Here is a 22,779-nt window from a genome sequence, read left to right on the forward strand (position 1 = left end):
TTTGGTTGTTTTGCATTAAGTATCTGTTCTATCACTTGTCACTATAGGTGGTGGTTACAGACTATTTTCAAAGCACTATTTTGTTTAAGCTTTGTATATTTTCAACTGAGTTGGTAAGCTTTGTATATTTTCAATTGAGTTGTCAATACAGTCCATCCAAGGACTTGTGAACACTAAGAACTTTCTACCCTTAATGGAAAGAATCCCCTTCTTTTTAGAAAAGATTACAAATGCATGACTTTGAAATGCATTTTACAGCAAAATAAAATAAAAGCTGTTTTTTCTATTTTCTATTTTGTTGTCTGATCTCTTTTAAATTCTATGAGTACTACTACATTCAAAGTAATTCTGTATGTATGAGACATGATTGAATAAATTCAGGTCTACTGAAGCCAATTAGCAGACCCCAAAAATGTCAGACGTCAGAGCAAACCCCCTTTGTACCTAATGTTCCAGAATGCTCAACATCTACCGGCCTTGGATTTTCTGAGGTTGCTCGGTCTCATGGCACCCTGCATTTTTCTGGTGCCAGAGGCTTGTCTGAGAATGAGATCTCTCCAATGGGCTCTCAGGACCCAGTGGTCACAATTCTCAGGAAAGATGTCAGATCTCCTACAAATCCCAAACAAAGTCTCACTGGATCTTCAGTGGTGGGCCTGTCGGGAGAACATTCTGAAAGGAGAACCTTTTTGGCAACCATGGCCAGAGATAACAGTAGTGACGGATGACTCACTCACGGGGTGGGTAGCCCATACCGACGATTTGACCATCAGCGGTAGTTGGTCTCCATCGGAGTCAAACTACATATCAACCTTTTAGAGGTGAGAGCAATCAGACTAGCACTAAAAGCCTTCCTGACATCTGTACGGGCAAAGCATGTCCTGATAATGACGGACAACACAGTGGCCATGTACTACCTCAACAAAAGAGGAAGTGTAGGGTTACTACCACTGTGCAGAGAAGGAATGCAGCTCTGGTTTTGGGCAATACAAGAAGGAATCTCTCTGTCGACAGTTCACCTAGCCAGAGAGAAGAACACGGCGGTGGACGCTCTGAGCATGCAGAGAACAGTCTCCCACAAATGGGAACTAGCTCGGGAAGTCCTTCAAGAGATCTTCACCCTTTGGGGAACCCCTCAAGTGGATCTGTTCGCGACCTGTGCCAACAGGAAGTGCAAACTGTACTGCTGAAAGGAATTTCCCCCAAGAGGAGCTCTAGGAGACACGTTTGTGGTTGACTGGGAATTTCCACTCCTGTATGTGTTTCCACCAGTCCCTTTGATTCCTCACATAATCAGGAGGTTGAAAAGGTTCAAGAAATCCATGTTCCTAATTGCCCTGGACTGAGCAAGGAGGACGTGGTACCCAGACTGTCTGGACATCTCCATCTGCCCTCCGATTCGTCTTCCCCAAAGAGAGGACCTTCTCTCGCGAGAGGCGGATTGGGTTCTCCATCCGGATATCAGAAATCTCAGCCTTCACTCATGCTTTCTGAGAGACTGAGATACAGGGATTGGAACCTCCCGGACGGCGTAATGGTGGTTTTGCTTTTGCCCAGAAGGCCAGCAACCAAATCTTTAACCCTCTGCTGCTGGAATAGGTTCTGCAGCTGGTGCAGAGATAAGAATGTTGATCCTTTCTTATGCAATACATCAAGGGTTTTATCTTTTCTATTACATCTAGCAAATCTGGGGCTCCAGATTGGTACCATCAAGGGATAGGATACCTAGCAGCGCTTTCTATTCTTAAGCGCACTTCAGAGGAAGTCTCTTATTTTAAAATTCCTCTAGTAGTACAGTTCTTAAAGGGTTTAACTAACGTTTACCCTCCTACCCCGTTCCAAGTCCCACTCTGGGATCTCAACTTGGTTTTAAACTTTTTGATGGGCGCTCCTTTTCTTGCCCATTAAGACTTTATAATGTACAAACTGTATTTTTAGTGGCAATAACATCAGCCAGAAGGGTCAGTGAGCTACAGGTTTTATCCTGTAAGCCTCTTCATACTGTTTTTCTCAAGGACAGAGTGGTACTAAAGGTGAAGTCTACCTTTCTCCCCAAGGTCGTCTCTGAGTTTCACATTACTCAGGTGATAACATTCCCTTCTTTTTATCCTCCACCTCACCTGGGGAAAGAGGAGAGAGACCTCACAGGCTCAACACTAGACGGGCACTGAGCTTCTACATTTCTAGATTGGGTAAACTGCGGCAGGATTACCAGTTATTTGTGGGCTATGCAGGCCACAAATTAGGTCTAGCCATCACCAAGCAAATTATCTGTAGATGGATCCTTTTAACTATATCGGAATGTTACAGAGTAGCAGGCAAAGACCCTCCAGAACATCTGAGGGCTCATTCGACCAGGGGTGTTACAACTTCGTCTTCTTTGCAGAGGGGAGTTCTGATAAAGGAAATAAGTGCAGCTGACACATGGTCGTCTGTGCAAACCTTTACTAAATACTACAGTCTAGATTCCTCCACGAGCAATGATTCTGCATTTGGGAAAGCAGTATTGCACTTTGTGCATATGTGATCATATTAATGTTTACTCCCTCCTCCAAATTAAGTAAATTGCTTTGGGAGTGTATCAAAGATGAGGAATATGTGGGAGGACACAATCCATTCGAAGAACAAGTTACTTACCCATGGTAACTTTCTTTCGACTGGATGTTCCTGCCACGTATTCCTTATCGTTCCTCCCAACCTTCCCTGCAGTAATACTTCTCTTGCGATTGCAGTCTATGTTCTCTCAACGGGAGTAACCGTCAGACACAAGGCAGTACTCTTGTCGTCGAAACGTAACTGAGGCCAATGGGTGCTGCGCATGCTACTTATTCCTGTGGTGATACCGACATCGAGACAAAGGCCTCCGAGGACATCGACTCGTCCAGGCTTCGACACACAGCGCCCTCTACTGAAAAAGAAATTGACGCAGCAAGCTGGATATTGGAAATATTAAAGATAAGGAATACGTGGGAGGACCATTGAGTCGAAAGAACGTTACCATGGGTAAGTAACTTGTTCTTCTTGAACACATACACACAGTTCTTTATTGTTTCTTATCAGTAGTGCATGCAACCCAGAAGGAATGTGCCCTGCAAGGCCAAGAGAGGGCTGGAAAAGTTCTTTGAAGAAGTTATTCCATGAGAACGGGGGTGAGGGGTCTATGCCTTCATCGTCAAGATCTATAAGTTAAAGCGGCCCGAGAACCCCAAGTCCCAGACACAAACATCTGAATACAATGACGACCCCAAGACCCCTAGCCATAACACTGTAAAGTGGCCAATCGATCAGGAAGATCCGCGAGAAGGGGCGACCTGCCCCCACCATCAGTTCTGTGATTTGTGCTGCGTGGTGCCAGGGGAGAAGGTAACAAATGTATGCCGTCATTGAGAAAGTTGTGGAGTCACCAACGTGTCTGGGATTTGAGCGGGTGTTCACGAAAGTTCTAAGAAGTTATCACGACCTCGAAAGTATTAGCCTCGCTCATGTCCTTGGTACAAGGTGCACTGTAACATTTATGAAATAATTGTGTAACCACATTTCCAATTAGGGTTCTTGTACCCATTGACGGAAGACGAAGATCCCCACGTGAAAGAAGATGAACAGAAGATGCTGGGACCAATCACCTGGCATCCTGTATGGAGCAGGCTGTATGTGTATAGGGTCACACCAACCACCTACCTGGATTTGTAACCTATGTGAGTTACATCACTTGTGACCCTGTATACCTTTATAACCCATTGTTTGTGCTGTTTTTGTCAGAGCGCGTCGTAGCAGCATAGTTCTTTGCTGGCACACATTTATATTTTTATGAGAATAAACATTGTTCTCCTTGCGAGAGGTGTGCTGCGCCTTTTTTCCTAGTGGGTTGTATTTTTTCTGGTGTGAGCGTTGAGGGGTTTAATCTACAAATTTGGTGACCATGACATGATCCCAGATAGAGGATTCCTGGCCGCACATCTGTAGGGGTCGCGCCCACCTGCAACGACCACTCCCAAGCGTGTAACCCGTAGTGGTGTACAGAAGCCGTTTTGACTGAATTCCTGTCTGATCTTGGGGGCGGTTGTGGCAGTTACTCAAATGGACTTAGCAGAGCAGGCAGCACCGCAAACCGATGCAAGAATAGCAGCGTTCTCGCCAGGCAGTGGCAATGGAACAGTGGGTCTCATTCACAGTACCCTGAGTGGTACCAAAGAGGTCAGCAGTGTGGAAGAGGAGGGGTTCAAGGTGGACGAGGAGGTATAGGGGGATTTGGAGGGATGGGCCGAGAGGGGGAGCGTGACCAATCCAGTGTTGGGGATGCAGAAAATTGGGTCATTTTGTGAGGGAGTGCAGAAGCAGGATGGGAGCATGATATAACCTGTATAATCCCACGGGCCCAATACCACAGCAGCAAAGTTTTCCGGCGCCCCCGATGCCCATCTCAATACAATATCAGATACACCAAACGTATACACAGTTGCCACCACAGCCCCCTCATAAACAGTCGTCTACCCCACCTGGCACCTCCAATACAAGCTTCACCACCAGGCCAATTGTGTAGCACTCAAATGCCCGGAAGCAATGCTGTTCTTAATGGGACGGTGACACATTATCGAAGAGTAAGTCTTCTGGGAGGCAACCCTTTCCCATTCCCAGGTACAAATACATATCCTGACTAGGACAACCCACAGAAAGCTCTTGCGTGCCCAGTCCTGACTGTGACTACCCACCGAGACAAGGAACCCTTGGTGGGCGCTGAGAAAGGAGACAAGCAATTAATCTTCATGGTTGAAACCGGTGCCACTAAATCATGTATTAATGAAGGAGACCTCCCGTTATCGGGTGAAACTCTCGTCATGCAGAGCTTCTCTGGGACTGTAGCAACTGTTCCTTTTTACAAAAGACGTATTCATCAAAATAGGAGGAAAAGTGCTGCGTGCACCTCCTACTATATTCGGAAACCTCACCAGTCAATTTGTTACGGGGTGACCTCCTAAGAAAACTTAACATGTCCATCTCCTTTACAGATCGAGGAATAATATGTGCTACTCCAGGAATGTGTGCCATGAGAGCAGTGGTGATAATACATGCCAGAGGAGTGGAGGTAGTGGTTCACAGCTTTCCTGTTCATCCTGATATGTTCGTATAAGGGATCACAGTTTTGCTTGATGCTTTGCCCCCAGATTGGGAAAGCGTATTGGCAGATACCTTCACCATCTTATTTTATCTTCAGACCCGTTGTGACCCCAGAGCTTGTGGCAGGGACAATACTTTCACTGGACCTGCTGGGGTTGGCGCTGTCAAAGAATAGGATTGTGGTAGTTGGGACCGATTAAGATAGATGTGAGTGCCGCACTGTACTGTGCATTGAGGCAATGGTATCTTTGAAAGAAATAACTGATGCAGAATTGTTTGAGGATCGGGTTGCTGATTGAGAGATTGTGCTGGCTATTGCATACTGTGAGATAATTGTCCAATACTGCAACGTACAATGTTCTATGATGGTCCTTGTCACAGGGCCCCCTTTCACTAGAACAGGTGCCTGAGAGGCTATGGACAACCAGTGCCCATGATGTCGGCCTTTTACAGGAAGTGGCACCTATTCAAATCACACTTACACCAGGTGCAGTGTTACCCCGGGTGAAACAATACCCACTGTCCAAAGAGGCAGGCGAGGGAATAAGGCATTATCGTGCCTTGCAACACGACCATATACCCGATAAAAAAGGCAAAGGGGACAAGTTGGAGATTGATCCTGGATCTTTGCACCTTAAATGACATTGTACAAGCTGAATTTCTGGTAGTTCCTAATTATGCTACCATTTTGTGCAGCATCCCAAAACAAGCAACTCATTTCACTGTTGTAGATTTGAAAAAATACCTTCTTTTCTATACCCCTACACCTAGATTCTCAATATCTCACTGCGTTTACGCACGGCGTAAAGCCGTATAAGCACACACGATTACCACAAGGGTACTGTGAGTCCCTACTACATGCAGACTTGAGAAATATCCAGTTGCCCAGCACTATCATTCAATATGTGGACGACTTGCTAGTATACAGTGACAGTGAACAACAGTGCCAGAGGAACTCTATTACGCTCTTACAGCTATTGGCATATAAGGGGTACAAAGTAGATAAAGCCAAGTTGCAATAGTGTCTCCAAGATCCAAGAAGTTCTATACGTGGGAAAATTGATATCGGTCCACGGTAAGAAAATAATACCAAACCGCGCTGCATCAGTGCGCAGTGCTCCCCATCCAAAAACTGACAAAGAAATGCAGAAGTTCCTCGGGCTGTCTAATTATTGTAGAGCATAGAGCCTAGATAACGCACCGTATGCTAGGCTCTTGTTGCAAAGTCTCAAAGAAGCGCAAAAGACAGGCAACAAGATAACATGGACAGAGGAGGCGCTCACAAGCTTTAAAGAACTGAAGGGAGGTAATTTCCACAGCCACAGTGCTAGCGACCCCTAACTACACTCAAGAGTTGTATTTGTTCTCCCATTCAAATGGTCAGATGATGATGATGGCAGTACTTACTCAGAAGAGCACTATGGGCCACAAGCCAATGGCCTATTGCAATGGACTGTTAGACATAGTAATGCAAGGACAGTTCCCTTGCGAGCAAGCGCTTGCTGCTTCTGCATTCGCAATTGAGAAAAGCTCCACAATCACCATGGGGTCTTCCGTAACGTGGTATGTGGAGCATACAGTGTTTGCTATCCTAGAGCGTTCCAAATCAACATTAACTACACAGCAGACATCCGCGTATAAGGTTATTTCATCCAGCCCAAACATTCACATAGTACGGTGCAAGACAGTGAACCCTGCTATGTTTCTGACAGAACAGTGTACGGAGGTAGACCTGCCCAGGCATGACTGTGGGACATTTGAGGGGGGAGGGAGGTTATTTTTGCTGACCGTTCAGCAACTGTTTACCAGGGGACAGGACTGAGACATACAGGTGCGGCAGTTGTCTGCCTAGTGGATGGTGAATATGAGGAGGTGGTACAGAAAAGGCTGCCCTTGCATTATTCAGCTCTGGCAGCTGAGCTCATAGCACTCATTGAAGCAGAGGTGTCGGGTGACTATTAATTCTGATTCAGCCCATGTTACCACAACGGTGCGCTCAGGGCTTGCAAGGGAGAAAAGGAGAGGGTTCAAAAGGGCCGAAGGGTCTGTCCCCAGTCCAACATGCAACATTATTGGATAAACTGATCAAAGCGCTTTCCCAGCCCACCATAACGGCGGTGGTTAAAACCACTGCCTGGACTAATGACACTCTGCAATGTCGCCACAGATGCAGCGGCCAAACAGCCTGCGTATCTTTCAGTGCATATTATTTTTGAGTTTCCTGTAGCACGGAGAAGAGAAGCATTTGCCAGCCCCATACACTTCACTTGCAATCGCACAAATTATTGAACTGCAAGGTCGAGCTTCTCCAGAGGAGAAGGAAGTATGGCAGAATAGAGGGTGCACACAATCCCCTACTGATTTATTATGGTGGCAGGAGAGCACGGGTAAAGTTGTGATGCCACACAAACTATTGCTGGTCGCCTTCGACCAGTTGCATCATCCTTCACATTTGTCAAAACAGCATATTGCTGCAGATATACAGGAGGCCTGGTTTGTTCCAAATCTCCAGGTAGTTCTTAATAAATTGGTGATAAATTGCATCACATGACAAACTTACAGTACTGGTCAAACCCTGTGAACAATATGAGGTGCATTACCCCACCCTACTGGGCCATTTAGGGAGATCCATATTGATTACGCTGACATGGGAGAGCAGTGTAATGGGTGTAGATATTTAATAGATGTGGTATGTCCCTACTTCCGGGGTATATCAAGGCAGGTCCTTGTGTGCATCCAGATGCTCAATGCACTGCCACATTTTTTGTGAGAGAGGTTTCCTCGTTGGGGTGTTTGCGATGTGCTGCGGTCAGACAATGGCACCTATTTCTTTAAAGAGCTTTTTAAAGAAGTGACCGCGTTGCTAGGCATCGGATGTGCACAATTTACCAACCCAAGCCAATGGGATTGTAGAGAGGATCAATGGATTGCTAAAAGCCAAACTCTTGAAGTTGTGCGTCACCCTTCAGAGAAACTGGATGCACGGTCTACCGCTTGCTTTATTCCATTTGTGCACGCAGCCCTGAAAGGATCATCATTTATCACCACATGAGGTAGTAACAGGCAGACTACCACACATACCTCTATCTTGTGTAAGGAAGGCTTCTGATGCCTACAGGGCAGTGTGCATTCTGGGTGAGAAATGTAAAGATTATTTGACTGTTTTTTTTCTTCAAATTATCTTTATTAACCAAGTGGTCATGGTCGAGTTTCACCCACTTACAATTACATTTTCATTGAATACATAGCTCATCTTGACCAATTTTCTGGTATTCATTTCCCGGTATTCAACAGAATCACCCCAACTCCCCCCCCGAACCCCTGATTACCTCTCATAACAAATTCGGCCTTTGGAGGTTGAGTCTCTCATAGTCGCTGGTGTCTTGTCTGCTACCGCAGTCTACTACTGCTTCCCCTTGTTTGTTAAAGAGTCTGATTTCTACTTGTGCCTAGGTTCATCTATGTTTTATTCTGGGGTCCGCCTTGGGGGGCTGTCTGTGCCCATTAACTCCCCTTACTCTCCTTACCATCTCTGCATTGTCTGCTTTCATCCCTTTGGAAGCTCCCATCACCCCTCAAGTATCCCGTTTCTCGTCTGACCTTTTTGGGTCGTACTTTTCCAAGAAGGGTGCCCATTACATCTCTCTGAAGGGTGTTTGTCCAAGTACTTGTCTGGTAAATTGCTCCATTCTGTATATATATCTAGGGCTTTGGCGGCCCATTGCATCTCGCTGGGTAAGACGACCCTCCCTTTTCCAACCGCCCGCAATGCTGGCCCTAGCTGCTAGTAGCAGGAAGTGTGGCATGTGGGGGAGCTTATTCCAGTACCCTTCTGTTGCCTCTACCCCAAATAGCACCAAGAGGGGGCTCAGTTGTCTTTCATCCCCATCTAAGTCCCTTATCCAACCCAGGATCTCTTTCCACTATTTCTGCACTCTTTCACAGGCCCACCACATATGCCAATAATCCGCTCTTGACCTGCATTTCCTCCAGCAATGGAGGTCAGATCCTGGGTACATCTGTGCTAGTCTCACTGGGTCCCATTGCCACCTATATAAAAGTTTCAACCCATGGAGCTTATATTGGCAAGCTACTGATGTGCATTCTTGCATAGTCTTTTCCATTGTTCATTTTCCGTTTCCCTTCCCATATCTCTTTCCCATTTTCTCATGTGCACCTCTGTCTAATCCCTGCACTTCCAATAGGGCCTGGTATAATTCAGAGATGAGCCCCTTTGCCCCTTTACCAGTAACTAGTTTTTACGCTCACCTGGTTCCCACAGAGGCGTCGATCGGACCCGGACATCTGCGGTCTCCACCAACGTGATGCGTAGTGCCGAGATGACTGTCTGGAGTGGCCCGCCTAATCTCGTCTGCTTGATCCGTAGAAGTATTCTCCTGCAAGTGGAGAAAGGGATTTAGCCACCCGTGGATATGAGTGATAGCTCCCTCCCACTCTTCTCGTTCGCCCTTCTTGTCACCTCCGATATCCCCTTTTAGGAACCTCACCTTTATGTATGTAAATGATGAGCTCTCCATCCTGCGTGGATTGCAGAGGCGCGTTGATGCCAGTTGCTTCACTGGTTTGAAGGCGTGGGAGAGTTCCGGAGAGTATTGACTCTGAGGTTTCCTGACAAAGTTCGGTAAGTATCAAGTTCATAGAGTTCAATATGTCCGATGATTCACTCTTGTCCCCCCTTCCTTCCTTGTCTTGCAACTAAGATCGTGAGAAGATACCCCTCGTGGCAGTTGGTAGCGCTCAGGTAAGAGTCTGTATTACCCAACGCCGTCCGGTAAATGTTGCCGGTGTTTGACGTGTTGTTTTCTCTCCCTTTGCAGGTGCGGCACATGAAGATGTGGAGAGTTATAGAATAATGCCTCCGGTGGTAATCAGGTAAGTCTATGATAAGTGTTTTATTTGTTGGTTTTCTCGGCTCACCTTGTTGTTTTCTTTTGTCCCTCAGATGCCGGAGTTCGGTGAAGCAATGATGGAGGCAGCGCCGAATCGAAAGATGCTGCGAGGACTGGTGAGTATGGCGCTACAGCTGGAGATGCGACGCGTACAGAAATGATGTTCTTTCCAGTGCCGGAGGCGAGATGGATCCGAAATCAGGTGAGGAATTCGAAATAGTTGGTTTTCTAATCTTGTCCTTTTCTTTCCTCTTGGTTTTAGGAGCTCCAGATTCGAGGCAGGCGTGTTAGAATACTGGATGCAGACTGCAGGCACGGTGAGCGTTACGCTGCTGGATGCAGAATAACGCGAAGCGTGTGCTGTTGTTCGGGCGTGGTTTAAATAGCCTCTAAAGTAGTTCCAGGTAAGAAGTTCCCTAGAACCACGCCTGAGTAAAAAATAGTCCCTGTAGAAAAATAGTTCCATCCAGGCCTCACGTTGGCTTGGACTCACTAGCAGCATGGTCTGCATCAGGTAAGTAAAGTCTATGAGCCTGGCGCCTATGGCGCCAAGACTGATTTCCATGATGAGCCTGGCGCCTAAGGCGCCAGGACTGAACCCAAACAGCCCCCAGCCGGGGCTGTTGGGGTTTTAATAAGTATCTGAATGCCTGCTCCCGGAGTTTATGGGCTTGGTCCTGATGCCCGGCGGGGTAGGCATCATGACACTAGTACCCTCTCTGTGCGTGTCAGGTCCCTTTGTAACTTTTCTTTCCACTTTTTCGACATCAATACCCCCTTTGATTGCACGTATTTAAATACCGAGACTGTGTTACCACCTAGGATTTCTTGCAGTTACTCTGTTTTCAGAAACGTGTCCTTTTTCAGGACCTGTCCCACTCTCTCAACCCCTCCCTCAAAATACTCTGTTTCTTACCCTGCCAGAGGACGCTTAGCATCTTCCTTTTAAGTTCCCCAAAATGTATGTCCGGCAGTTCTATCAGTATCGCCTGATATAAATACAGCATTCTAGGGAGGAGGACCATTTTGATTACATTCAGTCGTCCCAGCCATGAGATGGCGAGTTTCGACTAGTTGTCTAGATCTCCGAAGAGATGATGCAGTGGGGTGGGGGGGGGAGGCGGGGGAGATTTATTTCGTATAGTGTTCCCAGCTCTCTAGGTATGTGCATCCCCAGGTATTTCAGGCTATTTTCCTCAATTTGTATTCCCAGTCCTTCCCAGTTCCTTCTACGCTCTTCAATGTTTCCCCCCAATGTAAGGAGGGTCGATTTGCTCAGATTCACCTTAAATCCTGATAGGCAACCATACTCCCCCAACACCCGTAATACTGTTTGTACCGATTCATTCACCTCTGAGAGATATACCATGACATCATCTGCATGCATGCTCAATTTATGGGACTCTTCTCCCACTTCTACCCCCTTTATCTGCTCATCCCTGTAAATTTCCTCTCCCAGGGGTTCCATCGCTTGGGCGAAGAGGAAGGGAAAGAGGGGGCAGCCTTGTCTAGTTCCCCTGCTGAGCGCAAATTCCCTTGATTTCGCCCCGTTTACTACTACCCTTGCTGTTGGCCCCGAGTATATTGCTTCAATGGCCCTGCACATTCTGTTACCCACTCTTATTTTCCACAGTACTGCAAACAGGAACCCCCATTCTACGCAGTCAAACACTTTTTCAGCGTCTAAACATAGCGCGTAATCCCCTGCACCCCTTCTATGTGTTGCATCGGGGTTTTCTCACTGCATCAGGGCCCTGTCTGCCTGCTATAAATCCCATTTGATCCGGATGCACTAGTCTGGGCAGTTTCTCCTCGAAGCGCGTTGCTAGGATGCGTGTGAAGATCTTCTCGTCCATGTTCAGAAGTGAGCTGGGACGGTAGGATGCCCATTGTATAGGGTCCCTCCCTTCCTTGGGAATTACCGATATCAGTGCCTTGCTAAAGGTATCTGGGGCTACTCCTGTTTCTAGGATATGATTATACAATTGCGCCATATGATCAGAGAGGATTCCGGAGTATTTTTTATAAAATCCTATTGTATACCCATCCTCCCCATGGGGACTTTCCATTTGGTAAACGGGATATCGCTTCCTGTACCTCCTCCGGTGTTATTGGGCTCTCTAAGTGTTCCACCTCCGAGTCGGTGAGCTTGTTCATGTCTTTCCTGTTCAAGTATTCTGTCACCATTTCCTCTCCACTGGGGCCTCAGATGTATACAGGGCCTGGTAGTATTGGGCGAATCCCTCTGCTACCTCCTTTGGTGTTCCTCGTGTTTCCCCTGCAGGGTTCACCAAATGTGACACCCATCTTTCCGTCCTCTGTGCTCAGAGTCTCGCTGCCAGTAGTGTGTCAGCTTTATCCCACTTCTCATATTATTTTTGTTTGAGGTATCTCAATTTCCCCCATACCTAATGCCTTCAATTCTTCTCTTTTAACCCGTATCCTCTTCCTGATCTCATCTTTTCCCTCTTTCATCGCATGCATCCTCTTCTCCTCCTCCAATATCTCTTTCTGCGGCCTATCTTCCCTCATGTTCCTTTCCCTTTTACGTCTCACCCCTTCTCTAATGTGGAGACCCCTCCAGGTCGCTTTCCCTGCGTCCCATACTATCCCTTTACTTACTGGGAGAGAAGGTAACAAATGTATGCCACGGGTGGGAATGTTGTGGAGGTGCAAGTTGTGGCGGTGCGGTCGTGTCTGGAGCACAGGTTCACGTAGTTCTAAGAAGTTATCACAACCTTGAAAGTATCAGCCTTGCTCATGTCCTTGGTACCCAGTGCACTGTAGGAGCTATGAAATAATGAATTGTGTAACCACATTGCCAATTAGGGCCCTTGTACCCGATGACGGAAGACTAAGATTCTCACGTGAAGAAGATGGATAGAAGATGCTGGGACCAATTGCCTGGCATCCGGTATAGAGCAGGCTATATGTGTATAGGGTCACACCAACAAGCTACCTGGATTTGTAACCTATGTGAGTTACGTCACTTGTGACGCTGTGTACCTTTATATAACTCATTGTTTGTGTCAGAGTGCTTCATGGCAGCATAGTTCTTTGCTTGAACGCATTTATATTTGTATGAGAATAAACATTTTTCTCCTTGCAAGATGTATGCTGGACCTTTTTTTCCTAGTGGGTTGTATTTCTTTTTTTGTGACCGTTGAGGGGTTTACGATACACCACCCTGCATGCATTTTTCAACACTTAGAAAGTGCATTGTAATTCTAAAGAGTAAATTAAGGCGAAGCTGCCTTTATGCTTCACTTTTAATCTCCACTTTGTGCGAGACAAAGCATTTTATAATGGATTTCAGTGAAATCCTCCTCGTCTTTATCAGCTGCTAAACCAAGGCGTATTCCATCGTTAATCGTTTGGTTTTACTCCTACATGAAAATCTCATGCAGGCTTAAAAACAGGTGCCCTCCCACGATGGAGGAGGAAAGCAAAGCAGAGATGCAAACTCCACTTTGCTGCCCTCCTATACCTTGTAAAGGCACAAAAATGAGCTGGGGCGTAAAGGCAATTGTATGCTTTCATTTTACACTCTGCGTTCTGGAACTGCACTCCACCTATTGACTTTCGCCAGAGCGTGTTCTGGGGAACTTTCAAGACTTTCTGCTCCCTACCCGAGTACTTACCTGGAACCTGTATTCTATTGAGGCACTTGGCCTACTACCTGATAATGAAGGACTGCTGAAGCTATAGGGATTTAGACTTGTATATGTTCTGGGGTTCAAATGCATTCTTTCTCCACTATACTGCTCACAGTGTTTATTCGTCCATTTATTTGAAACGCTTTTGCTAACCGCTTTTGCTGTTTATTGTTAAGTTTTGATGACCTCGCTTTGAGATCACCAGTTGTTTACATATGTGTTTAAAAGTGTGTTCTAGTGAAAGCCACTTGACTTTTACTTTACATGCTTGGAATGTAAAGCCCTAATAAATTAGTACACGTTTGTACTCATGTATTACCTATTTTATTTGAGTGTGTTGTGTCTAGTTAACTGTACTATTACACCACGCTCTTATCTCCTGAAGTCTGCCTTACTTCTCATTCTACGTTATCTTGATAGTTTTGCTAGACCGAAGTGTCAATTAACCTTTTCACTAGAGTGGCCTCTAAGAACCCTCCTACCGGTCTGGTTCTGAAAATACACCTTTGTAATCTTGGAATTATTGTTTGTCTACTTCAGAAAACAGCCTCACAAGCCTACTACACGTGCTGCATCTAAACTTGGTATTCCCGAGCCTCTTTCCCCAAGAGACCGACGTTCAACTAAAGATAAGTTAACAGCTGATGCCAAATCTGGGAAATCTTCCCAGTTAAGGTGAGTTGGGAAACTCCGGTTTGCATCTTTTCATTCATTCTGTTTGAGGTAAAATGGCCTATGTTGGGCTAATTGTCAGCATCTTGTTATTAAAGTTCAGAAAATATATTGGTCACATCAAAGATAAAGACATGTACATGGTTTATGGTCTTTCAACGAAAACATTTAATCGAAAAAGGAAATGCATCGAATATAAATGCATTGAATTGCTATCTTTTACATGTAAAACTACATATCCATTGAAACTTGTCCATCGAATATAGGAATGGACAAGTTTTGATGGATATATACTTTTAAATGTTAAAGATAGCGTTTCCATGCATTTATTTGACACGTTAAAATGTTACATGGAGCTGTCCAGTGCTGAAAACCTCAACGTATTTCGGCACTGGCCAGCTTCATGTAACGTTTCAGTGTGTCTTATTTAATGGGGGGGTGAAGGGGGTTCCACCCCGCAGAACGGCACCCCTATCCCTAATTCTAACCCTTGCCCTAACCATAACCCCATTTCTTTTTTTTAATTTTTAAAAAATCATTTTATTATAATGTTATTGCATACAAAACCAAATTCGAACATTCCCCCCCAGCCCCCTCCCTCCTGCCTAAGCACTGGAGTTCCCATTAGTCTGCCACCATCCCAAGAAAGTAATCTACCAAAAAGGTCCAACAGTTTAAATCTTTGTGGACACCACTGTTCTCTAAATTCCCCTTCCAGGTAAATCAACGTCGCACCCCATTCCGCTGCAAAGTTCTCCAATTTATTATTGACTGCGAAAGTGGCCCATTCCATGGCTACCAGGTCCCACATTTATCTCAGCCAATCCTGCTTGGTTGGGATTGTGGGACCCTTCCACCGCTGTGGTTTGAGGGACATTGCCGCTAGCGTAAACATAGTTCTCGCCTTAACTAGGCCTCTTCCCCCCTCCGCCTTCTCCTGTCTCCTGCCTCCCCATCAGTACCAACCGGGGGTCCCGGCCCTCCCCTGCACCGAATGCCTGTTCCTGTGCCTCCAAAATGCTGCTCCAGAAAGGCTTGATTTTGGGGCAGTCCCACCATATATGGGCCGCCGTCCCCTCCTGACCGCACCCTCTCCAGCATTCCCCAGGTGCCGTTGGGTAGATCTATGCAACCGGGCTGCTGCCCCCTTGCCCCAACCGCTCCCTCCTTGCCTCACCAGAAGCTCCCGCCAGCTCACCAAGGAAAGGCTACTGCCCTTCCTCCAAGGCCCAGCCTTCAGACCACCTTTTTCATCAGACCCAGAAACACTCGCAACAACCTATGATACTGCCATTAAAGCAGCTATCAACTCCATTGCCCCTCTCAAACCATGCAAATCCAAACCCACTACCCATTCCAACTCTTGGTTCACACCTGAGCTCCTCACACTCCGCAATGAGAAAAAAGCTGCACTCACACAGTGGCAAACGTCCCACTCTGAAAAAGACAAGATGTTCTTTAAAGCCCTATCCACCAAATACAAAAAGGCAATCACCCAAGCAAAGGCCAAATCCTTTGAATCCAGAATCTCGGAAGCCCAATCTAGCACCAAAGAAATCTTCGCCATTTTCAGAGAGCTTGAGACACCCACTCCCGCCCCCCAGAATCTCACCAAAGACTGGTGTGACAAAATACAAACGGCCATGCAAACCAAATTAAGCCTCCTCAAAAGCAAAATACTAGCCACTAAACAAGCCCTACCCAGTAGCCATATCCCTATCCCGTCACACGCCACGGATCCCCCCTACCCTTCTCCTTCAAACCCATCCAAGAAAAAGACATCATCAACATTATGAGGAACATCAAGCCCTCTAACTGCAAAGGTGATGCATGCCCAGCCTCCATTATCAAAGACTGCACGGAAGCGCTAGCGCCCTTCCTAACAGCCTTCGTTAATGCCTCCTTTACCACAGGGAAAGTCCCCGCCTCCCTCAAGGAAGCTTGGGTCCGACCTCTCTTGAAAAAACCAACTCTCGATCCCACCTCCCCCAACAACTACAGACCTATCACCACTGTCCCATTCCTCCTCAAAATATTGGACAAAGCAGCCTACTTGCAGGTCCAGCATTTCATTGAAGAGAACAAACTCCTTGGACTCCGCCAATCTGGCTTCCGCCCTAGACACGGGACCGAAATCGCCCTACTTGACTTGAAGAACCAAATGGACGATGCTAGAGACATGGGTAAACCAGCACTTCTCCTACTCCTTGACCTATCCGCGGCATTCGACCTCGTGGATCATGGCGTCCTTTGCCACCACCTTTCCTCCACCGCCAAATTCTCCCCAGAGGCCACATCTTGGATCACCTCCTTCTTACAAGACAGAACTATGCAAGTATTCTCTGACCTAGCCGCCGCATCCCCAACTACTATACTTTGTGGTGTACCCCAAGGCTCCTGTCTCTCCCCCACCCTATACAACATCTTCACTCGACCCCTCTTCCTCATCCTCGACGCTATGGGCATCTCATACACCAACTACGCCCAGATCCTCCTCACTCTCACAGGTATCTATGACACCGACTCCCTGACCCTCAACAACCTCTACAACACCATCCAAGCCTGGATGGCCGACAACGGACTATGCCTCAACTCTGACAAGACGGAACTCCTCCTGGTAGGTTCCCCCGACACGCTAAAAAACCTAGATGTCCAATTTAGCCACTTCACCATTGACTCCATTAAAATTCCGGTCTCCGATTCTGTCAAAACCCTGGGAGTCTACCTGGACTCAAGCCTATCCATGGATAGACAAGTCAACGCAATAGCATCCGCAGCTGCATATCATGCTAAACTTATCAACGCAATCAGGCCCTTTCTATCCAAAGAGAACTGCACCAACATAGCCAGAGCCATCACCGGCTCCAGGCTAGACTACTGCAATGTACTCTTTCGAAGGGATTGTGTCCTCCGACGTATTCCTCATCTTAGATATATCCTTCCAGCTCTGCTGGCCTCGGAAAATTTTTTCTCCAGGGGGCGCTGCGCGTCGACGTCCCTCGAGTCGATGACCCTCGACAGCCGCCGTATCGACGCTCGACGTCATCCTGCCTATAAAGGCCGCGCGCAGCGTCCGTTGCTCAGTTCCGTTTTTCCGCGCTACTCGGTGCCTCGGAATACCGTTGCTCAGTTCTTAGTAATATTTACTTCAAGTTATTCGAATCGTACTCGATGGCTTCCTCGTCGGAACCGACAACCCCTCGATCCGGCTTCAAAAAATGTCGAGATTGTGGGAAAAAGATGTCGTTGACCGATCCTCACAGAAATTGTCTGTGGTGCTTGGGAGCCGAACACCATTGTTCGGAGTGCGAGGACTGTATGTCCATGACAGCTAAGGCCCTGAAGGAGCGTAGGGGGAAGCTGGAGAAAGGTAAGACTTTTAAAGCTTCTTCTTCTTCGACGAAGTCGAGACATTCGTCTCCTCGTCACCATTCACGCTCCAGATCTCGGAGTGGGTCTCATCACTCCTCGAGATCGAAACACTCGAAGAGGAAACGTCGAAGATCCCCTTCTCCGTCTTCCTCTTCCTCTGTTTCGCCAAAAAGAATCCCTTGCCCCACGAAACTTAGTTCCCGGGCTGAATGGGAGTAATTCAGAAAAAACATGATGAGCGTCTTTGAGAAAGCGGCCTCGACCCCCTCGAAGACTGCCGAGAGCGATGCTCTGGTCGAAAGACCCAAAGGTCAAAAACGCCGCGAGTCGCAGTACCCGGCGAAAGAAACCTCTCGAGCGCGTCTCGAACCCTCGAGTAGGACTATGACCTCCAAAGCTTCCTCGAAGGTTCCGTCGACGCCGTCGACGAAGGTTCCGTCGACGTCGAGGTCTTCGACGCCGTTGTCGAAGGGACCTTCGACACACAGGTCTGTCGACTCGACGCCGGCCTCGACACCGGCGTCGACGCCGAGAAAAGTCACGATGACCACACATCCAGTGACGATTCCCAGGCCCTCGACGTCGATGGCGTCGATATTGTCGAGTAAAATTCCAATTCTGTCGAGGTCCTCGAGGCCTCCACCTCTGTTTTCGACGCCACGCTCGAAGCCTTCGACGTCGACGACATCGACGTTTTCGAGGCCAATAATGACAAGTTCAGCACCCTCTGCCTTGGAAATGGGATTTACTCCCTTTATTAATTCAGAACAATTGAGAACTATATCCTCAATTTTAGAAGAGGGTGATTTGTCAGAACAAGATGAGTTACAGGGACCTGTAACCCCAGTTAGAGAGGAATTTTCCTCTGAAGAGCGCAGATTAAAGGATCTTCATGATTCTTTACATGAGGCAAGTGGTTTAGACACTTCCCCTGAGGTGGATTTTGCTAAACCAGACCCGGGGGAGCATGCTGAAACCCCCTACAGAGCCTTAATGGCCAGAATTACAGAGTTCATGGGGTGGTCTACACCTTCACAATCTTTCCAGCAAGATGACCTCACGGATATTCTTGACAAAGGCCCACAAGAGGATCCAGTGGTGCCCTTTCATAAAGCTCTTCAGAGAAAGATCATGACAAACTGGGAAACCCCAGATGTAATACCAGCAGTAAATAAAAAACTGTCTGCAAAGTACAGGGTATCTTCCACAGACCCAGAGTTCTTGTCTAAACATCCATCCCCAGAAAGTCTGGTGGTACAAGCAGCATCCTCTACCGACGTCAAGACGGCTTATCCTACTGTCCCACAGGACAGGGACGATAAAAAAATATGATGCTATGGCTAAGAAAGTCTTTTCAGCATGTAGCATGGCGTTAAAGTCTGTTAATGCTACTTGCACCCTTGCTAGGTTCAGCCATACACTTTGGGAGTGTGCTTCTACAGCGGCTGACTGCATCCCGGAGGGAGAAGAAAGGGATGCGTTCCTGAATATTATACAGGACGGTAAAGACGCTATGTGCGAATCCCTCCAGACGGGCATTGATTCGGCTGACAGTATCAGCAGAGCAATGGCGGCAAGTACATCAACCAGGCGGTTCGCTTGGTTGAGAAAGTCGGGTTTTGCCCCAGATGTGCAAGCCAGGCTCTTGAACATGCCATTTGATGGCTCTTCTTTGTTCGGGAAAAAGGCGGATGACAGTTTAGAGAAACTGCAAACTTCAAAAGCAGCAGCAAAATCCCTAGGAGCTGCAATCCGTCAGACTCCTTTTCGTCCCACAGGAACCTCTGCGAGGGGCAAGTCCTTTCGCTTCTACTCCTCATTCGGAAGAGGTAGAGGACGACCGGCTCAAAGGGGTCAAAGAAGAACTACCCGAGGTGGACGGGGTAGATATTCTAAAGCCGCAGCAACAGCAGGTGCCTCTTTACCATCGGCATCTGCATCAGCCGTCCCAAAACCACTCTGAGGACTTCCCTCACAGGACACCTGTAGGAGGCAGGTTGACTCAACATCTGGCGGAATGGCAGGCTATCACGTCAGATGCTTGGGCATTGGAAACAGTTGCCCAAGGTTACTGCCTACCTTTCCTACGTATACCTCAGAGTCATCCACCGGGGATCAGCTCTCAGAAAGCTCCAGATCCGCTCCTCTTGCAGGAAATTATAGACCTGCTAGAGAAAGGTGCCATAGAACCGGTACCTGTAGCGGAGAGGAACAAGGGCTGGTACTCCCCTTACTTTCTCGTTCCAAAGAAAGACGGAGGACTGAGACCCATCTTGGACTTGCGAGAATTGAACAAATTCCTCAGGAAAGACAAATTCAAGATGGTCACTCTTTCTCAGATCCTCCAGGCCCTTCAGTTTCAGGACTGGTTGGTATCTCTGGACCTTCAGGACGCTTATTTCCATGTGCCTATCCATCTCAAACACAGGAAATACCTGAGGTTCGCAATTGGCAACTCTCACTATCAATTTCGAGTACTGCCTTTTGGGCTGACCTCCGCCCCGAGGGTCTTCACCAAGTTAATGTCGGTAGTGGCGGCAAGTCTAAGGAGGGAAGGGATTCACGTCTACCCCTACCTGGACGATTGGCTGATCAGGGCTGTTTCTCCGGAGCAAGCTCAGATCCAGCTAAATCACGTATGCTACTCCCTTCACAAGCTGGGCTTCTCCCTCAATTTAAAGAAGTCTCAAATGATACCATCGCAGAGACTCCAGTTCATAGGAGCGATCCTGGATACTTCCCTGGGAAAAGCCTCGCCACCAGAGGTGAGGGCTCAAGATATTCTACAGATGGTTACCAAGTTCCAACTTGCCCAACGTCTCCCAGCTTTCGACTTTTTGAGGTTGCTAGGCCTCATGGCATCCTGCATTTTCCTTGTGCCAGAGGCTCGCCTGAGAATGAGATCCCTCCAGTGGGCACTGAGGACTCAGTGGTCACAATTCTCAGGGAGAATGACAGATCTTCTTCAGGTTCCCGGCAGGGTGGCTCGAGACCTTCAGTGGTGGGCCTGTCAGGAGAACATTCTGAAAGGAGACAGTTTTGGCAACCCTGGCCGGAGATGACAGTAGTCACGGATGCCTCACTCACGGGGTGGGGAGCCCACGCCAACGACTTGACCATCAGCGGTCGTTGGTCTCCATCGGAGTCCAGACTACACATCAACCTGTTAGAGCTGAGAGCCATCAAACTTGCGTTGAAGGCTTTCCTGCCAGTTGTACAAGGGAAGAACGTCCTGATAATGACGGACAACACGGTGGCCATGCATTACCTCAACAAAAGAGGAGGCGTAGGATCACTACCCCTGTGCAGAGAGGCGATGCAGCTCTGGTTTTGGGCAATCCAAGAAGGAATCTCTCTATCGGCAGTTCACCTAGCTGGAGAGAAGAACTTGACAGCGGACGCTCTGAGCAGGCAGAACACAGTCTCTCACGAGTGGGAGCTAGCTCAGGAAGTCCTTCAAGAGATCTTCGCCCTTTGGGGAACCCCTCAGGTAGATCTGTTCGCCACCAGCCTAAACAGGAAATGCGACCTGTTCTGCTCAAGGGAATTTCCTCCGAGAGGAGCTCTGGGAGACGCGTTCATAGTGGACTGGGAGTTTCCGCTTCTGTACGCGTTCCCACCGGTCCCTGTCATTCCTCAAATGATCAGGAGGTTGAGAAGATTCCGGCGAACCATGATCCTAATTGCCCCGGATTGGGCCAGGAGAACGTGGTACCCGGACCTTCTAGACTTGTCCATCTGCCCTCCATTTCGACTTCCTCTCAGAGAGAACCTACTCTCACAGAAGGGAGGTCAGGTTCTCCATCCAGACATCAAAACCCTCAACCTTCACGCTTGGCTTCTGAACGGCTGAGGTACAAGGATTGGGACCTCCCTGATGATGTTATGGAGGTGTTGCTTTCGGCAAGGAGGCCAGCAACAAAGTCTTTATACCGCTGCCGTTGGAACAGATTTTGCAGCTGGTGTAGAGAACAGAATATCGACCCATTTTCATGTGGTACACCAATGGTTTTGTCCTTCCTACTATATTTGGCAAATTCAGGCCTTCAAGTTGGCACCATTAAGGGCTATCTCGCAGCGCTATCTATCTTTAAGCGTACTGCGGAGGAACCATCCTATTTCAAATTACCCTTGGTAATACAGTTTCTAAAGGGGTTAACCAATGTTTATCCCCCAAGACCATTCCAAGTTCCCCTATGGGATTTAAACTTAGTATTAACTTTCCTGATGGGGACACCTTTCGAACCTCTCCATTCTTGTTCGTTAAGATTCCTTACCCTTAAGACTGTTTTATTAATAGCACTTACATCTGCTAGAAGGGTGAGCGAATTACAAGCTCTTTCTTGTAAACCCCCTCATACAATCTTTCACAAAGACAAAGTTGTCCTGCAAGTGAAGCCTAATTTCCTCCCAAAAGTAGTCTCTGAATTCCATATCTCTCAGAAGATTATCCTACCATCTTTCTATCCTCCTCCTCACCTGGGGAAAGAGGAAGAGAGGTTACACAGACTAGACCCTAGGAGGGTTTTAAGTTTTTACATTAGTAGACTAGCCAGGATAAGACAGGCAGACCAGCTGTTTGTAGGCTACGCAGGTCACAAGCTGGGGTTACCAATAACTAAGCAGACCATTTCCAGATGGATCATTCTAGCCATTCTGGAATGTTATAAACTGGCAGGGAAAGAGCCCCCTCAAAACCTTAGGGCTCATTCGACCAGAGGTATTGCAGCTTCATCGGCCCTCAAAAGAGGCGTGCCGATTAAAGACATATGTGCGGCCGCTACATGGTCGTCTGTCCATACCTTTACACGTTTTTACAATCTGGATTCCTCCTCTAGTCAAGAGACTAGGTTTGGAAGGGCTGTACTGCATTCTATTCACCAATAGAAGACAGCGTGAAGTCAGTACTCCCTCCTCCGAATATAGAATACTGCTATGGGAGCCTATCTAAGATGAGGAATACGTCGGAGGACACAATCCCTTCGAAGAACAAGTTACTTCTTACCTTGTAACGTTCTTTCGACGGGATGTTCCTCCGACGTATTCCTCATCGA

At 47.4% G+C, this 22,779-nt stretch overlaps 1 protein-coding gene across 2 annotated transcripts in view; it reads left to right on the forward strand.

Annotated features, from left to right (window-relative positions):
- The window catches only part of BOD1L1 (biorientation of chromosomes in cell division 1 like 1), a 926,227-nt gene that overhangs the window by 826,862 nt on the left and 76,586 nt on the right, over nucleotides 1-22,779 (forward strand). For both annotated transcript variants that reach the window (XM_069631944.1, XM_069631943.1), the window contains exon 20: nucleotides 14,222-14,356. In XM_069631944.1, coding sequence (XP_069488045.1) covers nucleotides 14,222-14,356 — 135 coding nt within the window. The remainder of the gene's footprint in view (nucleotides 1-14,221; nucleotides 14,357-22,779) is intronic.

This window comes from Ambystoma mexicanum, chromosome 6q (genome assembly GCF_040938575.1).
Source record: "Ambystoma mexicanum isolate Mex_15411 chromosome 6q, UKY_AmexF1_1, whole genome shotgun sequence".
In the NCBI taxonomy this organism is placed as follows: domain Eukaryota; kingdom Metazoa; phylum Chordata; class Amphibia; order Caudata; family Ambystomatidae; genus Ambystoma; species Ambystoma mexicanum.